The sequence below is a fragment of the Corapipo altera genome, unplaced genomic scaffold (assembly GCF_003945725.1).
Source record: "Corapipo altera isolate COAL_440 unplaced genomic scaffold, ASM394572v1 326, whole genome shotgun sequence".
NCBI classification, from domain to species: domain Eukaryota; kingdom Metazoa; phylum Chordata; class Aves; order Passeriformes; family Pipridae; genus Corapipo; species Corapipo altera.
In genome coordinates, this window is record NW_020884945.1 from 1,770,583 (window position 1) to 1,790,292 (window position 19,710).

Here is a 19,710-nt window from a genome sequence, read left to right on the forward strand (position 1 = left end):
GAAAGTCCAGCAACAACTACTGACCAAAATTATTTTCATAACTTTTCACCATATTTTGCAGATAAAACTGCTCGACTGAGGACTGTTAGGAACGGGCTCTTTTGTTCTGCCCTTATGGCCTTAAGTGCCATCTCTCATGAGAAAACAATGAATTTTTTCTTCAATTCAGGATACAGAGCTAAAAGGATTGGCTAAGCTTGATGCTAGTATGCCAGCACTACTGATCTGAGCTTTCTGAACTATCAATCAAGAGGCTGCAGCCTGGTTACATGAGACAGTTAAAAGATCTGAAAACCAACCTAAAAATCAGAAGCAGCCTTGTGATTTCAAACCCTGCTCAGTCCTATGCAGTGGGTATGTTTACTGTTCCTAACAATAACCTCTGCACGATATCAAAGACAGATCTAGCAATCTGAGTCCCTCACAGAACTAACTCCAAGCTACACCAGGTCACATTTCCCAGGCTCTGGAGATCCCCACCTCAACTTCTGCTGCTTTAGCCAAGTAAGAAATCTTTCTTAGGAGACTGTGTGGATTTATCATGCTTGCATGACCTCAGGAGGCAGGTTTTGCATTCTCCTCCCAAGACATTGAACCTTTAACTTCTCTGGATGTTCTTTATTCTAACAGTTGAAGTCACTCCCTCTCCATGCTGCAGCCAGTCTCTTAAGCACGGAGCTCAGCCTAGTGCAGACCCAGTCTGGCAGTTAAACATATTCTGAAACACTCCTGCTGCTCTGGCAAAATTTCCCACCCTTTGGGATGCAGTTCAACCCTGCAGCTGGAAAAGCACACACTGTTGTTCCACCTGGCCGTGGCTGCAACAAAATATCCCCACGGCTCTCTGTGCTCCCGGGAGGGACCCAACACACCCTGCAGGGACCCGGCTGGACAAGGCAGCTCCCGAGACACCAGGAGCCTCAGAGGAACTGACAACAGCGAGCATGAACCGGGAACTAAAGGGTTACACAATGGGCTTCTCAGCCCAAGTGCAGAGAAGCAGCATCATCCTTCCTGTTCTCCGTAGAAAGAAGGAATCCACTCCTCACCCCTGTCCAAGAGGAAGCTCCGGCATTACCGGCATTACTCACATCTGGCTGGCAGTGCTCGGGGAGTTCAGACATCCCCAGCCCAGCACAGGCTTCACCATTTCAGTATCATGCACCTTATGGCTCATTTCCCTGCTTCCCAGCAGACAAGGGGTATGGAAACCTCCAAGCTCATGAGACAATTCCTTAGCAGGGAAACAAATCTAGCCTTTGTCAGTTAGGAAAAAAACAAAGAATCACCGCTCTAGCTTCTGTTTCTCTCTTTCCCACACTCACAGGTGACTGTGGTCCCTGCCAGCAACATCATTTCAGGAGCTGTATTTCCCCAGAAATTATCATACGCAGCACGAGGATTTCAGGGGTCATGCAGAAGAGTGATGTGCAATTAATTTCCTCAGGAATGTTCAGTTTAGTAGCAGCAATTTGGTTCTTCCCCTCCCAGGAGGCCAGCTCTACTTATTGTTGCATTGATTTCATCAACTTTATTTGTCAGTTCTCATAATGAAGAATGAGGCAAAACCATCACAGGCCATGCTCAAGGTCATCTGGTTTGTCTTAGGTGGTTTCCAGCTCCATCCTTAGCTCACCCATTTGTATGCAGTTAAAACTTTGCATCCTCACAAACCACTCATCTCCTTGAGCTTATTCTTTACCTATCACCCAGCAGCTCTGCTTTGATGTTATAATCAATTAGGGAATAGCCTTGCTGTGACATTTAATCTATGAAGACCTACGGAGGTTAGATCAAAAGAATTATGCTGCCAGTGTGCCTCATGGATGCAAAAAAACAGTTTTCAAACTACAAAATACTCTCTTCCAGTCTGAAAACAACCCGAAGCAGTTACTCAGAGACTGATTCCACTGCTCTCAGTGAGTTAATCCTACAAGCCTAAGGAGGACTATTTAGATGCCAATGTTAACAATTTGAGCTATTTGACTAGAAACATCTGTTATTCTGCTCTCAGAAACCCAGTGGCAGAATCTTGCCATCCTGAGCACTAATGAAAGGCACAAAATGATGACCAAAGAAAAACAACAGCAGCACTTAAATTCTGAAGGGACAGAATGCTGACATGCCTAGCAATGATTTTAAAAAAACACCTATTGTAAAGAACAACTCTAGGAAATCATGGGTATTTCTAAACAAGATATATTTCCAAGATATCCAGCATCTTGGCACTCACATCCAATGCCTCCCATAATCTTGAAATTACAGCAATCTTGTGGGCTCAAGCTAAAACATGAGAGCTGGGAACCTCTAGTTCTGTGGCATCACCAACAGTATTAGGGCTTCTGATTGTCACAAATGCATTTATGTTCCCAGTAGAACAAGATAACATGGCTGGGCTAATACATCCCACCTTTAAAAAAATGTATTTAAAAATCCTAGTAGCCTCACAGTGACACTAGACCTTTTAAGATCTTGCATGTAAACTTTTACATACACATTCAAAGAACCTTTTAGCATCCCCACTACTTACAATTTTGTCTTATAAAATACTTACATATATTTTGTGGGTACAAAATACCTGGCTGTGAGATTCTTTCATATTAACATGAAGATGGAAGAATTTGTTCCTCTGGTGAAGCAATTTTGAGCTGAGAGATTCAGAAAAGGAAAATGAACACAACTGGACTTCTCAAGATTTTCAGGCCAGACTGCGAATTTTAAGGTTCAAATGACTACTGGTGTCACCCAACAGTATTGCTGATAGAATGGAAATAGAAAATTCCCTTCACAACAGAATGAGTCCTCGGGTAAACCTGCCACTAGTAATCAAAAGTTTATCTGAACTAACCACTTCAGAAAAAATGTAGTCTCTCAAAACACATGGAAAACAAAATTATGCAATCTGCTTCCATTTGCCTCAGTGTCATAGAGACCTGAAAAAGCCAAAGGCAAGAAAAAAGACCTCAGAGCAATAATTCCAACAAGTGTTTAAGTTTGAAAGCATAACTTTAAGCACCACTTCACTTTGCAGACTGTATCACGCAAGAATCTCTGCTTCTCTGACAGTTTCTGGTGAGTATCAGAGAAACACTCCGCATGGGCCAAGTACAAACCTGGATTTATGGTTCTGCAACTACAAGGGTCACCTCAGCTTTTAAGTGATGAAGACAGAGATAGGGAGTGAGGCAGCTCTGCAAGCAGACCCAGCTATCAGGAGTGCTGAGGCAGCCAGGACTGCGGAGTCACACAGAAAATCTGTGGGTAGAGCAACACAGTGGGGAAGGCAGAAAAATGAAGGGTTCAGGAAAGGTCTCTGGCTTGTTAAATTTTTCCTGCCTGTTTCGTGCTCAAGAAGCTCCAGTTCCCCTCTCTTCCCCAGCCCTCCTGCACAAACCAGGAAGCGCTGGCTGCGGGAGGGAGCAGGCTCCACTCCATTACACAGCCGAAATCAAAGCCAGACATTTTTGTTCTGCTTCCCAGTCATACCTGATTAGCCCCCACTTTGATGCTGCTCAGGGGAACGCAGTGCACAGAAGTGATTTACTAATTATGGGACAAATTCTGCAGACCTCCCTCTCAAAAACTTTCTGTGAAGTCAATGGGATTAATCACCACAGCAGGAGCTCAGTCGCTTGGGCTGCAAACAGAGGATGGCACTTGAATCGGAGCGACAGGAACTTCCCCTGCACCCAAAACTGCATCAGCTCTTGCTGTGCTCTCACAGGAGACCTTGCAAGCCCCTGGACACCGAGTGCAAGGCACCCGTCCTCCCCTGTTAGACCTGGAGGTTTTTTTTCATCACCAAAGTGCAGTGGAGATATTAGGGAAAGAACAGGAAAGATTTTGGAGCTTCACATGCAGCTACCCCTCTTTCTGAACCTTCCTGAAAATTTCCAAATAACAGCACACATGCCTCCAGCGTGCCTGGTATTTACATTAAACCGGCATCATTACCAACATACACTGTTCCCAAACTTACACCGCCCAGGAGCAGGTGAGGCAAACTGTTTGCAGACTGGTTTAAACTTACCACACAGCCCATTCCTTTCCCAGACTGGGGAGGGTGAAGCATGAGAATGCTGTGAATTCCCCAATGTTTATCTTGCTCAACGAGTTTTATTTAACTGCATCATTAGGTCACCCTCAAATTCCCCCGAACAATGAGGGGAAAAACCCGCAGAAAAGGGTGTGGCTTCGGGAGCAGAGAGAAGGGGCTTTGTTTCCTTGACGCACAGTTCAAAAAATGCACACATTTACCAACCCGAATGAATCCCGATAAACGCCGAGCTGCAGCACAGGAAAACTGAAGACTGCAAAGGCACCCCTCGTGCGAGGCAAACTCTCTCCCCAAAGCTGTATGCCTTTAAAATCCCCACACCGTCACCCAGCTGCACCTTTAGTAACACAGAAGGTTTCTTGTCTGAGTTTCTCTTAGAGCGTGTGGGAGAGGGAGGGGAATAGAGGACTCGTTCCCTTCCTTTGCTACGCTGCTCTGTAATTTATGGATTAGTCTTGCAATTGTTCTACTTCAGCATTTGCTTGCAAAGGAAACCTCTTCTCTGTGCAGCTATTTAGGTTAAAAAGTAACCTCATTAGATTCCCAATGCTTTGAAGACAAATTTCAGTTGCTTCCCCTACTGGAAACCTTGCCAGCTGAACCTTTCTCCTCCCCCCCGCTCCCCCCCACCATGTTCTTTCAAAGCAGCCAGGATCCATCCAATACAGACAAAAATCACCCTGTCTAGAGGAGCTGACTATTGGCGTGTTTTCAAATACCTCTCCCTTAAACGGCAAGCAGGCTAAGTCTCACTTTCACTGCATATATATTTGGAGTATTTCTGAAGCATAAGCATCGAGGATCTGTTTCCCTGTCCTGTGTGAAAGAGGTTTGAGGCCTTTGAATTTTCAAAAACATTTGCAACAAGCTTCTACAATCATTACCCCCCCTAAACCCTTTACTTCCCCTTTTCCTGGCCTCTTTATTATTTATTTAGCCAGATCAAAGGGCCTTTTCATCAGGCTTGTATGCTGCTGAAGTCATTTCAGATCACAAACAATGGTGGACAAACTCTGAAAATAGCTCCTCGTAGGACCAGGAAGATTCTGAGCAGATTCAAATTCCGCAAAGCTCAGAACCTGCCCCCAAATACTGACGGGTTTCTTCATCATGCTCCCCTCAGAACACAACATAATATCTGCAAACACAAACCCACAGAGACCTCACCATTTACTTATTGCAGCAATGCCATCCTGTTGCTCCTTTGTATTAGCCTTTTAGCTTCAAAATGAGCCCAAAATCATTACACCAAATCCCCCCTGGTCTTGGACAGAGATGGGATGGGATGGAAACAGGTAAAGTAAAGTAAAGCTGGGGTTTAAGCCCACCTTAAGAAAACTTCATTTTCCCCCACATGGACATCAGAGTTTGACTCAAGCCAAGTCCAGCTCCTTATCTAGAGCGAACCAGAACAGGCTGAGACTTCAAATGAGGCAAGGAAAATGAGCAAAAGCTAAACAAGCAGGTCTGGGATGAGGTACTAAGCACACTCCATTTTCCACTCCTACACTTCAGTCCACTGAAGACAAAATTTGAAAAACTCTACAGGAAGCTCAGGTGATTTCTGTTACCTGCACCTTTATCGCTTTCATTCACTTTCTCCTTTCCTATGTGATGAAGTTTTTAAAAAATCTTTTGTCTGGACAGACATAATTAAACAACAGCTTAAGTCTCGCAGTAACTAACTGCAAGTTTCTACAGTGAATCACACCATAACTTTGGCTTTCGTAGCAAAGCTTTTGTAAGGCTCTGGAGCCTCAGCATTAAACTTCCCCGTGCCATAAAATCAAGCTAGCTTGTTTTGAGGGGGTTTTTGGGGGGTTTTGTTTAGTTGGGTTTTTTTCATTTGTTTGTTTTCTTTTGTTTTTTAATAAAAAATAGTCAGTCCTCTCTAGTCAACAACTGAACCAGGTAACAGTCCTTCCAGTCAGTCTGTGGATGAACACAACGTGTCATCTCCCACAATAAAGATAGGATCTTTGCTGAAAGAAAACCTGCTTCAGGAGTGAGTTTTATACTGTCTTTCCCTATGTGGCTGTCATGGAATTTAAGGTCTTGCTTACCTGACTGACCCATACTCAGGGGGGTGCTGATACCTCATCATAGGCCCATCAGCTCTTCCCTGCTGGCTCATGCGATGGTCACTATAGAAATGTCCCGAGTCCTGAGGTTTGCAGTTCATCGACGGGGTGGACACATTTTTGTACGGATACTCGGGAGGAGGACCCCGCTGCTCCATTCCTTTCATGCTGGGCTGGGAAGGGGGCTGCACCGAGTTCTTGTAGAACTCATTGGAGCCAGAATTTTTATAAGGGTCGCTGGACTGCTGAGGAGAAAGTGGAGAGAGGGGGGAGAGCGGCGCGCTCGTGACCGGCGCGTGGGCCTTGACCCCGCTGGTGGCCAAGGACAGCTGCATCAACCTCTCGCTCAGCGAGCGCACGTGCCCTTGCTTGAGGTCCTTCAGTCCTTCATCCTGGTGGACCTTCCCCGGGCTCACCCGCTGGACCGTGGGCCGCCCCTCAGTCCTCATCTTTTGGTTGGTGACCCCCGTTACATAGAAGGCTGCCCCGACGCTGGCGTGAGGCTGACCCCGGAAATACTGGGACTGGACTTTGGCTTCCTCGTAGGTCGGGAGATCCTCGCTGTTCTGGAGCCGCGGGGAGAGCTGCTTCTCCATGATGCTGTTGTCCACCTGTATCTCCTGGCCCTGGGGCTCCTGACGGGCAGCATGAGTCACAAGCTGGTGGTCCTGGGAGCTCAGCCCTTCGTTCTGAGATGCTGGACTCCCGGTGCTGCTGAAAGGGGGGGCATTCCCTGTGGCCTGCTGGTGTAAGGCAAGAAGGTTACGGTTGTCATTTGGGTTTCCGTATCGGAGTTGCTCCTGCAGCAGGCGCTGTAAAACTGTCGTAGCTGCTTGCTCTTCTGAATTCCTCATCTCAAACTCTGGTGCCTTTTGGGTGGAATGTAAAAGCTGCCCTTGACCTGAGGGAAGGAGACACGGTTATTAGCACCTGGGTGGATCAAGCAAGAGATATTTAAGAGCAATGGCTCGAAATACAGAAAAGAAGCAGGTTCGATTACCAAAGGTTCCCACAACAATGGGAATCATTAAGGTCCTAAGAAGGACTTGCATGCCAGGGGGCAAAGCCTCAGAAAGGTGATGAACGGTGACTTGCAAGTTTATAGGCAAATCGATCAACTGCGAGCTGTAGGGATGCATGCCAAATACCTCAGACAGCATCTCGGGCAAAAAGGAGGCCTGGAATTCACAGGATGATGGCCAAAATGCCTGAGACCTGTTCACTTTACTCTTAGAGCTGCCAGTGCTGAAACACACTTCCCATATTTGCAGGCTGACAAGCATTAAAGGGTGAAATCAGTAATTCATCAGTTTTAAGGGTGTCATGGTTTGAAATTGGCCCCCCCTTGAGATTTCGGGGGGCTCAGGGGTGATTGGGTGCCAGGGCAGTGTTCCCTGGAGAGCCAGTCCCTGTCCATGTTGTTTACTTCTGCTCAAAATCACATATCACAGCCCCAGAAGCCGTTGGCAGTCTGTGTGTTGTGCTGTTGGTGTATGTCTGCTGCATGCAGGTGTAGGAGGCCAGGGGGTGGCTGGGCTCCTTCCCTCCCCCCGGGGTGGGGAGAGGGGAGCCCTGCGGCCCCCCCCAACTCTGCCTGAGCCAGAGTTGGAGGCAGCATTTGGAGTGTGTGCTGTGAAGGAAGAGATTCACAGCCCCTGAGGTAAGAGGAGAGAGGCAGGCTCTGCAGCCAGGCCCTCTCCCCACTCCTTTTCTGCAGTGAAGCTGTAGAGGGGCACTTTTCCTTTCCCTCCACTGTAAGTGGAGGAGAGGCTCAGCATTGAAGCTGAGCCAAGAGATGGGCTGGAGGATGAGGCTCAGCGCTTGGGAGAAGAATCCCAGGTGAAATTGGAGACGGGCCAAGAGAGGCTCAGGAGTTGCCCTGCTGAAGCTGACCAGGGGCAGCCGAAAACTGACTCGGAGGACGCTTGATAAGCTCAACTACACTGCAACAGCCTATGAACCGAGGTATGAGATGGAGAGGGAGAGATCACACAGCAGAAATGACACAGGATAGAGGAGAAAGGACTCAAAGCTATCTTCTTGGACTTCGTGAGGAGGAAAAACTGCAACAAACAGCTGGAGCTTGGTGAGGGGAGAGTGTTCGGGCCCAGAACACTCCCATGAGGGAAAGACTGCATTACATATCAGCCTTGAAAGGCTGCTTCTGGACTAAAGTTAAGGGGAGGAGCTTAAAAGACTGATAGAAATGTAAATATATATATATATATATAATTGCTTTTAGTTTGTACAGTATATTTATTTGTGTAAATAAATGTATATACTTCCCCTTCCCCTACAGAAGCCTCTGGCCTGAGAGTTTCTCTTTGGTGTTGAGATAAATTGTGGGAAGGAGGCCTGGAAATTGGATTTTGGATTTCTAATGTGGCTCAAACTGTACAAAGGGAAAGAAAAAGAAAAAAAGAGAGGCCCATTGAGATAGCATATGGTTCAAAGGAAGTAAAAAAAAAATCTCTTTGCTTAGATCGTTTAAAGCAATTAATGAACACCTCGTTAGCCAGCAGGTTCTCAGAGTTATGAAATGCCCAGAGTGAGATCAGCACCTATTCTCCCTGCTGCAGAAAACACCACGCACGGTGCAAGTGAGGACTCGGCAACTTCCTGCTACACAAAGGCAACCAAATCCTCACACATCTAAATATCTCAGTGGAATGCATGCAAATGCAAGGGGAGGAAAGAGAGTTGTCTGATCTAAGAAACAGAAAAAGACCTCCGAGTGGCAGGGAAAACCACTGTGTCCAAATGAGAGAAACACAAAGAGCCAGTGTCAAGCACATCCTAAGTACAGATTAAGCCAGTGACCAACAGGGATTACATTTCAGTCAGTCTCCCAGTGGAACCAGGAATTGGTCATGGAAACTCAAGCCCATTGGTATTGCATGAGCTGAAATATCAAAAATTAACAATACCTCTGAGACATCTAACTGAAAGCAGAGCTACTTTTGAGCTAGAGCAGCTCAGAACAGAGGGTATGCCTCACTTGTGGGCTAAACTGTGGCTCTGCCCTGACAGCAGAACACATGTTGGTATTCTAGCACTTTATTTTGACACCTTTTTCCTATATAACATTGTCCCTTGGCAAAAGGTAACTTGCTTCCAACAAGTTCCATGGCAGAATCAGGAATGCACTGCAGGAGTCAACACCTGAAGGTTCTGCTTTGTTCTGCATCTCCACAGCCAACCCCTGAAACACAAGGACTCAAATACAGAGACAAAAGCCTTCTACAAATATTAAGGAAGAGAAAGTTAAAATCCACCTTGTTCCGGGCTGTCTCACCAAGCTAGGAGGAGTCCAGGCCCTGTTACCTGGCCTGGAACATGACTCTTCTGAAGTCTGAAGAGGCACATACCTATGTCCTTCACCTGGAGTTTCCTGGTAAGGAGAAGCAGTTCTGCCACATGGGGGGACACACTCAGCCTTCCTCCTCCAAGTCCAAAATTTCCACTCAGGGATGGCTTCAGGCTCCTCTTCAGTAGGCCAGATCACTTGATACTCTCCTCCCTTCCAAAATAATTCTGAGGAAAGCATTGAAAACATCATTTTAATTAGCAGATGAGACCCTACAGATAATAAACCTTGGCCCATATTTCAGATTTTCCTTTTGTAGCTTCTTGTTTTCTCCCAGAGCCCAATAATTTTGATCCCTTTAGGATGAATGAATCCCCCTGTCCCTAGCAATCTACTCCAGCTGCTGCTTTAATCATGACCATTTCTGCTCCAAGATTAAACGTTGCCAAGTAATGCTCTGTCCCATCTGTGCCTCCAAGTGAAACAGTGATTAAAACCCGCTAATTCTTTAACTCCATTGTTTTATTTTTTGCTCAGAACGAAAGCTGCAACACAGATGAGGATGCCCTGTGCTTATGGCTCCTTTGCCTGTGGTGCTGTGCATTTCAAACTGTATCAGCAGAAATGCTTTGATGAACCATGGTGATAGTGAAATACTTTATAAACTTCAACACTCTGTGCCTCAGAAATGACTGTGAGAATGATCAGTATACGAATATTAGCTTTATTTTACAGACTGGGAATGTGAGGAGAGGAAAAGGACACAGGGCTTATGCCAGAAATATAATGCAGAGCACAGCTCTAATTCCCAAAACATTCTTTAATTACGTGACTTTTCTCTTTCAGAATATGAAGCAGTAAAGAAACTTTAACCATTGAGTGGAAAATCAGGAGAACATAAAAAAATGTGTATTTAGGTGTGTTATTCAAGCAGTTAAATCTACTACTGAAGGTGTCCTAAAGAAAAAGGCAAATAATGCAAAAGAAGAGAAAGATACTTGTGCACTCAGTGTGTTCATACTTAAAGGGAAGGCAATGAAAACACAACTTAAAACTATTCATTGATATGTATAATTTAACCTAATTTCCTGGAATGTTGCAAAAAATAAAATGAACAGATGTAGTGAAGGAATGCAGACGTGGATACTTCTGTCTCTGACTTATTATGGCACACATCCACACCCAACGAAAATTATCTCAGATCTGCAAGTTAAATACTTGAGGTGTCAACAGCAATTTCAAGGCACATGAACAATATCTAAGGAGAGAACAAGGCAGTGTTGTGTGGTGTGGTACTTCAAGATGGTGGTTGAAAAAAAAGAGCTAATGTCAAATTCTTAACTGGTGACTTAGTTCAAGAGGGATATATTGAAAACAGCTGCCAGCAAATATGCAGTAAAGAACCTTTAAGCCAGGCATTAAGATAGCAGATAACTAGAGCAATTTCCAACCTTTCCCAGTGTTACACAACCGAAGTTAGGGATTCCTCATCCCCCTCACACCAGGATCATCACTGACTCTTCTTTTTTTTTTTTATTTCTTTTAAACCAAGCTGCCCTGAGCAACCCTTTTTATTAGAGCATAAAAAGGCTTTTATTATGCAATATGATGCTGCCTTTCTACCCAAAGATTTCTTTTGTCTCAACTGGAAAAATCTAAGCGGGTGGGGGGAGTGTTATTTATTTTTTTAATACGAAGATACAACCCAGCTTGAGATTCTGCCTCTCTGCCTTACAGATTTTCTCAACAGACAAATCCAATCTGTGCATGTTTAACTCCTTCAAATGCTCGAGGAACCATTTCACACACAGAGCTTCACTCCTCAGCACTACCAGCTTATCCTGCTGAGCCGACGAAGGGAGGCCCCAGTTCACACCGAAAACATTTGCTGGAACTGAATACTACCAAATTTAATGTGGATGTACCTGGAATCAGCCTGGAAATCCAAGACAAAAGGTGGACTGAGATACACTATAACAATATTCTGGCTAACAAATACCAACTAAGAGCATTAAGGCTATTTTTTCCAGTTTTATCCCATTATGTTTAATTAACAAAGAAAATCTTGTGCAACTAACTTGGGTGGCAGTATTCCTGGAATCTGCTTTCTGAGCAAGCTGGAAACTCCTGGCAGAACCAGTGATTTAACTTTTCTATTAACAAAACACAAAAATGAACAGTACAAGTGATGTTGGAGCCCATGTGTTATTTATTTGGACCCAAACTCAATTTGTGTTAGGCTCTTCCAGCAATTTCAGTTTGCAGTGTGCCAAAGATGGAAATTAGTGAAATGCACTGGAAAGGTTGTTACGACAGACCTGGAAGGAAACTGGAAAGGTTCTGTAGACATTTTAAACAGACACATTTGGGAGGTTAGTCTAAATCTATTATGAAGGACAGGGCTGAAATCAGACTTCCAACAACTCTGCCAAACTGTACTGGCTTATGGATTAGATGGTGCACTCTCCATAGCCAAAAAGCCTAGAAACACCTTGCTTTTGCAGTGGAAAACTCAGGTTTAGATCAATTCTAATCCAAGGAACCACTGTGAGATCTCCCAGGAAGAACCAATTTCGCAATTTGCTCCGAGCATCGCAGTTCTATCGTCTGACACCTCATTCTAACCTCTGGTCTGAAATTATCCGTGGTAACTTGAGGAAAAAGCTCTTGAGGAAACATCAGAACCTAGAGCTGGTAGAACTAACAAAGGAATTGTAAAGAGTGTTTCACCAGGCTGAGATCAAGAACGGGCACAAAAGGGGAGGTAGTGTGGGTACTATTTAAGGAAGAAAAGCCTCATATTTGTAAGGCTTTGTATAAAAACCCAGTAGCTGAGGCTTCCAGTAGCTGAGGCTTCCATCCTAAAGATCATGTAATTATGCACAGGAACCTTGCCAGTCCCTCATGAGAAAGAAAGATTAATGAAGAATTAAAAATGATAATACTGCCAGGCTGTAGGGAATCAAAGCAGCACATTTCTGTACAGCATGCAAATATTTTTCAGCATTATAAAAATAAACAAGCTTAGACAAGTGAGCGACTCACCACTGTTTGATGAGTGCCTCTAATGCTATAGCTCAATTAACCTGCATGGAGCAATAATAACCTCACAAGCAAAGAGAAAGATCTTTCTTTAGCTTGTGAAACTAAGAGGAATGCAAGAGTCCCTGTGAGGACAGCCTGTGCATACTTGCCCAGAATTACTGCTTAGCCAAGGAGCTAATTATCTTATGCATCAGGTGGGACAAGAACAGGTTCACCACCTCAATAGGGCTGGAGGACAGTTAAGCACTTTCAGTTTTACTCCTAAATTTTGAGTCACTCATACACAAAACAATCCAGTTACAGACTTCAAACTCCAGCAGCAAATTCTGCAAAGTAATTCTGTGTTTTTCTTAGAAGATGTACATGTGATACTGTTTGTCCTGGTTGGCAACAGGTGATGGGATGTTATCAGCTAGATGAAGTCTGAGGTTGGTTTTTTAGGTGCAGAGTTATCTTCAGACATACCTGCACACTATAATAGAGGAGGGGAACACGAAACAGAGACAGCACAGAAAGGACTGGCTGTGAGGTCCCCAGGCAATTGCAGGGACCAGCTCCCATGCTGAGTCACCCCCTGGCTAATGGGAACACGCTGTTGCTCCATGGCCCACGCAAACCCCAGCAGGCTGATCGCCTGATCCTGCAAAATTCACTTAACCTCAGTGTCTCCAAGACCACTGGAAACAACATGGCTATTCTGCACACACATTCACTTTGAAGTGGCTGGGAGCACCAGAGTCCCAAGGGCGAGGTCCCAAATTATTTAATGAATACTGCAGGTTATCACTGAATGCTCTTTACTTCATTTAAGTCCTACCCAAGGAGGAGGAAGGGAGAGAATACTCACAAGGATAGTCCTTGGGAATAAAGGTCCCCAATGGCTGGCACCAACACCCAAACCTGCCAGGCAGCACACAACAAACCCCAGCGCTGTGAGAGTATTTTAGCACCTGCTCCTAACCAGGAGGAGGTTTCGGATCCCAACCATAAACATCTCCTCAGCTTCCATTCAACTGTCCCATCCCTGCTTGCCCTGATCTGCTGCCTCGGGCTCAGGTGATCTCAGAGGGTGGCACTGAGCAGGTGCATGGAGCAGTGCCAACATTACTCATCTTCATACCAGAAGGCCAGAGTCACTGGGCAAACAAGAAAAACTTCCTTCTTTTAACGAAAAACAAGAACAATGTCACCCGGAGGGGGACAAATAATATGCATACCCATTATATTAGATCATGGGGCAACTGTAGAGAGAGGCCACCACAAAACCCGAAGACTGATCACAATTCTAACAACTCCCTGGGCCAAACAAAGTCCACCTGAGCAAGGACTAGAACTGCCTCAACAACAGCCACTAGTCCTTCTCCTCAAACACTCATGGCACAGGGATCTGGGCACAGAACAGCACAAGAAAGCCTGACAGGCCTGAAGAAAAGGCAGCAAGTTGCTCAGCCTAGACTGAGACAAATAAGTCAAGATATCAACATAGAAAGACTCTCCCTAAATAACATTTCTGAGGAAAGAACTGAAAAGACCTTACTTGACCTTTGAGTTACTGCTCCCTCACTAAAAAGTATCAATTTCTTCACAGGGAAGTTCCTATAATCTTCAGCAACATAATTTAGGTTTCATATTACAAAGGGAGGAAAAAAAAAAGAGAAGAATAAACACTTACAAAGCCTGGTATAAATAGGAATGTGTCATGGCTCTTAAGCAGTTTGAGAAGAATGCTATGGAATTTCAAGTTCCTCCATAAAATTTTAAAAGTCACAGGGGCAGGAGGATTTATTCTGAATATACCAGTCCTAATAGCCAAACCAGTCCAGCTGTTCTTATTGGGAATATTTCTACAGGAACACGTCAGTTATTTAAACTCTAATGCAGAGCTACCTAACACTACTCACACATCTGCAGAGACACAACCCTTTAGGGGCAGGTACTGGAATTTCTGCATCATTAATGAAACACAAATTCCAGCACAGGAACTCTGCTACCAACTCCAGAAAGGCCCAGATCTCACCTTTTAGATGTCTTCTTGCTAAAACCAGCTCCTGCTTACAAAGGTTTGGTCACACCAGCTCTCATTTCAGAGTGCTGCCTCCCAGAGCAAGGAAGATCCGCCTCCTTTGAACTTCCCAGATCTCCAGTTATTATCCCTGTAGAGCTGGGGAACTGCTGCAAACCCGAGCTGCAATTTTGATTCGACATCAAGTTTAGTTTTGTCTTTCCCCCATGCTCCGTGCCCTGCTGCTGCTGGTGCTCTGGCAGCACCCCACTCCTGTCTCAGCAGCCCCTGCCCCACAAGTATCCCAGCTATGCCTCAGCACCATTTTCATTGCATTGTGTGGTTTCTCCATTCCTTCCCTGATTTAGTCCAGGCCTCTCCTCAGGGCTCTCAGATAATGAAAACCATGTGAGAGTAAAATGTAATCTTCAAACACACAAACCAGTTTCATGTGCATTATCTGAAGGGAGCAAAATGTTGACAGTGCATCATTTGTCCCTACTGATAGGATCAGGCTCTTTTAATTGCTGCTGAGATTAAAAAAAAAAAAAAAAAAGAAAAAGATTGGAATCACCATCTATGTTAAAAATAAAGTCAAAATTCAAACCTAAAAGCTTAAGTAGTCCTGAAAACAACCCAGATACGATCCCCAAACAGATATATCCATTTTATACTACCTTAAGGGAGCTTTTTCTCATATGTCAGTTGTGACATACTGAAAATTTATATATTAAGTTGACATAAATAAAAACCTCAGGTGGAGAAGGATGCAGAGAAGAAAACAATGACTATTGCCTAACTTTAGAATTGAATTTTCTAGCTTTTTCTAGCAATACCACAATTTGAACTATTCTCTTCTTATTTCACAAAAGAGTTTCACAGAATTTAACAGGACCAGTCACAGAATCCAGAACACAGGCAGGCAGGGCCCCTCCTTTTTGTTAAAGGGCTGAGTTTTTTTCCTTTATAAAATCAAACAGTTAAAATACAGGTACCTTATCAGTTGTCAGGTACCTTATCAGTCAGTCAGCCCAATAGAGTTGGTAATGCTCTTTCTGAGATGCTGTGGCTCAAGGAAGGGCACAAACCTATTGCAGTATTGGTATAGCCCAGTTCCTCAAAGTGATCTCAATGGGTGCCATGGATCAGCAAGATGAATTACAGTGAAACCCAACAGAAGATCCAGAGCACCAAATTTTTAGAAAGCGGTTTTAGTGTTGTTCTTTTATCATAACCACCTGGGGGTTTCATGTGCACCTTTAAAAAAACCTTTAATTACTCGTAAGATGATTAATTGAGCCTCACCACCACACTGGGAGGAAGATATTAGTACATCCATTTTAGCTCAGCAACAACTGGCTAAGTCCTGGCCTACATTTATGTTTTTTGTTGCCACAACTATGTCACTGAGGGAATTGATTTCTTTCAATGTAACTCTTCCAACAACCACTGCAAAGCAGATGCAGTTACAGTAGGAAATAATTTTTAGGTGTATTGCTTAGGAAACCTTGTGTAAACCATCCCAGCACAACCTCTTCCTTGCTGACAGAAACTTCATCGCCAGTTTTCTGCAGTAACTGCAACAGTGAGTACAGATCCTGCCTAAGTGCTTTGGATCAAGGATGCTGGCACCCCACACCTTGTGCAAGCAGGAGACAGGGGAACCTTCTGAATGTTTTCTACAGCTGGAGAAGATACTTCTGCCAGGTCTCCCTAGTAGCTGCAGAAAACACAGTTAAAGATTTAGAGGTGTGCAGTATTCCCCTCCTGAGCAAACAAACCTGGCCGAAGGCACAGAGCCCACAGGTAACACGTGGCCCCTGGGGCACAAAGCCAGCGTGAACACCCTGAGCTGCATTCCACCACTGGAGATTGCTCCATGGAGACATCCCTTCAAAATCCACCTGAGCAGCACGGGATGGGGCCAGTGGCCTCTCACACAGTTTCTGTTGCCAGCCCTCCTTCCCCAAATCAGAAAGGTACTGGTCTTTCACCAGGTGGTAAATCCACTCTTCCCGCCGGGGGTGCTAAGATTTTTCTATTATTTTTTCTTTTTTTACAGAAGATTCAAATTTTCCAAACCCAATTCCAACTCAACAACAGCAAAAGCTGCTTTTTTCCATGTAACTCTGGAGTGCTCTTTTCTGCCTGCTCCCCATGGCCCTGATCTTATCCAAAGGAAGGATGGGACAGGCTACATAATTGCTCTCAGTCTCTTCAGCCTTCATCATTCTACAGTAAAATGACTTGCAAATTTGTTCTTACCCAATAAGAATATCAGCACTCAGTGGGGATGATTTCAGAAAATTACCTATTCCTAATTCCTTGTGTACCTCCACAGGCTGTCCCAGGATCCCAGACTGGTTTGGGTTGGAAGGGACCTCAAAGCCCGTCTTGTTCCAACCCCCCACCATGGGCAGGGATGCCATGTCCCACTGGTTTTAAGTTCTGTCTCTCCAGAAATACCAAGGAGGTTTCAACTTTGTTTTGTTTCAAAAAGACAATGGGAAAACTAGGAAGATATGTTTTTCCACCCTGTTTTTCCCAAGCCCCACAACAAGACAGGCTAGCCCTAGTATGAAGCAATCAAATTTGTTTCAGCTGAACACAGAACCACCCAAATTACAACAGCAGGAAAAGTCCACCAAACCCTGATGGGAACAAAGTCACTGAAATGTGGAATTACTTTCCTTGATGGTTACAGTAACTAATCCTAAGAGAATAAATAATTCTTTTAAAAAACAAGTTGTGTAGAGACACAAAACATTTTAAAGCAAACAAATATTGCTGTGATACAACTCTTAGACAAGGTCTTACAAATGCTAATTAATTCACTAAACAAAATCCTAAATTAGCTTAATTCATAAACATTCTTATAAGGGAACTGCTCAACAACATCTTGGTCTACAATCAGACACTGTAAGTGCTTTGCTAATGCAAATAGGTCTTTAAAAAACAATTTTATTAGATCAGTGAGATTTTTTGTCACTTAAAAAAAATATGGTTCTATATTGAAACCAATACTGATGAACCTTATATAGCCCAACAGTAGTTACCACGGAAAATGACCAAAGATTTCTCCAAACTCCCAAAGAATTTCAGATATTTAGTATTTTAAAAAATCCAAAAGTTTATTTTAAGCTTAGACACAACCAAACCAGACAACAGTCATTCTCAGAGAGGATGAGAAAGTAAAAAAAACAAGTGTGAATGGCAGCATTTATGTCTGAAGCCCTTCTTCAGGACCAAGAATGCAGACTGCATGCCAGTAAAACAGGAGACACTGAGCCACTAGGAACAGGAGGGAGCCCTCACTTTTCCAGTGCCAACCGAGCAATATGGGAGCTGCTCACAACAGGGAATGACACATCCAACAACCATCAGGAGAGATGACCAGTGCTCATGACCCCCAGGCACCACAGGAGACTCCAACACATGTTCCTCCTTCCCTTAAGATGAGCACCTCACATTAACCTCCCTACTCTACTAAGGCAAGATTTTAAGGCTTTGAGAATTTTGTTTCCACAACCTTTTTATTTTGTTCTCAAGGGTTTTTTTGTTCATGACTCTTCCATTCCTATTCATTCACCTATTCATTCCTCAGTCACTGATCTCCTGCTGACATCAAATGTCTGGTTTGCCCTGAATGGCCATTTATACACAGAATTTCAAATATATTCTTACATAAAAAATTACATCCAAGTGTCTATGTAAACACGAATTTCATCAATCCTGAAAAACTCCTTTCACTTACAGGCAAAGTAGGCAAGTAAGACAAAGATTATATTGCAGATTTAAAAATTAATTGCTCCTAGAAGCAAGTTTAAACTATTATTCCCCAAAGCTGTTGAGAGTTTTTTTCTGTCTTGAAGATTACATTTCAAGGCTACTCTGGAGAGCCAAGTAATATGCAAGACCTGGATATTTGCTGACTTTAGAGTTCTCCATACAGTCCATTACTTTTACATGGATACAATTTCAGCATCAGATCTGTCCAAAGCATGAACCAAATACTTCTGCAAAAGCTGAAGGCACGGCCATAGCACAGAGGTTGCAGCGTGCAATCCTTCCTGTGGCCAGCACTGCATTCCAGAGCTGCTTGGGAATACACTCTCTCCTGTGTAAAAGGGTTTAACAACTGAGGAGCTCCTGCAGCCACACTGGACTCACAGGGCAGCCATGTGCCTGCTCCTTCATAACAGACAATGATTTAGGTCCACAGCATGGTGATGGTGCCACAGACACGGGCAGACACCGAGGATGAGGCACAAGAGTAGGTGCAAGTCTCACCAAGAAAGTAACTACTCCTCAGAAAGTGAGAGAAGCAAAGAAGTCCTGAAAGCAACGAGCTTACAGAAATGGGTTGTGGCCCAGATTCAACACAACAGACTAAATCACTTTGACAAATCCTCTAGTGCTTCCTGAAACTGTATAACCCCAGTAACAGGCAATTTGGAACACTTCTATGAAGAACTAAGAGATCCAAGTCCTCTCTTGTATTTCGGGGGACAGAAAAGGAGAAAGAGAGCCTTGAACCTTTTTGCCAATCACCAAGAATGGCTTTTCTCACACTATTACAAACATTTGGTCTCCATGGAAGGAGAATACCTAGCAGCAAACACTGGCAACCAAGGACATTCCACTCCCACTATATTGTCCCCAATAACAAGGAGAAAAAAAATCCATAAGGCTGTTTTGATTAGGAACCCTTTGAGAGGACTTCCTCAGAAGTGAGTGTCTGAAAATACCTTGAAAGATGGGAATGTGCAACAACAGTCAGATGGGGGAAAAGAGGCATCTTACTTTATTCTGAAAGCATTTACACTTCAGCCCAAAGTGGGAACACCTACTAATCCATGAACCTTTTTGCCAAGAACAAGGTCATTGTTTCCTTTCTAATTCAGAACAGAACCTAACACACAGCACATTCTGCATCTTGGCCTTTACAGGTGTTTGGAGCCAGGTTTTAGTTCAATACATACTCTGAACGTGTCAGAACTTTCTTACTGGGCTTTGTCTTCCCAGTAGGGTACAGTTCTGCATCTATTTAAAAGTCATCAGTAAGAATGAAGCAAGAACTGCACAACGGAGTTCTGCCCCATGAGGGGTATGAACAGACAAATTCATTCACAGCTATAAGTTAAAATAATCTTGGACTGTTGCTAAATCTAGAATTAAAGACCTATCTTTGTGTATACATTAATACAGCAACAACCTA

At 44.0% G+C, this 19,710-nt stretch overlaps 1 protein-coding gene across 3 annotated transcripts in view; it reads right to left on the minus strand.

Moving 5' to 3' along the window:
• AMOT (angiomotin) overlaps positions 1–19,710 on the minus strand; it is a 59,943-nt gene that overhangs the window by 24,534 nt on the left and 15,699 nt on the right. For 2 of the 3 annotated variants that reach the window (XM_027662329.1, XM_027662330.1), the window contains exons 2-3: positions 9,507–9,672; positions 6,121–7,039 (exon numbers count right to left, since the gene is read on the minus strand). In XM_027662329.1, the coding sequence (XP_027518130.1) occupies positions 6,121–6,992 (872 nt within the window). In that variant the 5' untranslated portion in view covers positions 6,993–7,039; positions 9,507–9,672. Of the gene's footprint in view, positions 1–6,120; positions 7,040–9,506; positions 9,673–14,507; positions 14,619–19,710 lie in introns of all 3 variants that reach the window. The other variant, XM_027662332.1, reaches the window with a different exon arrangement.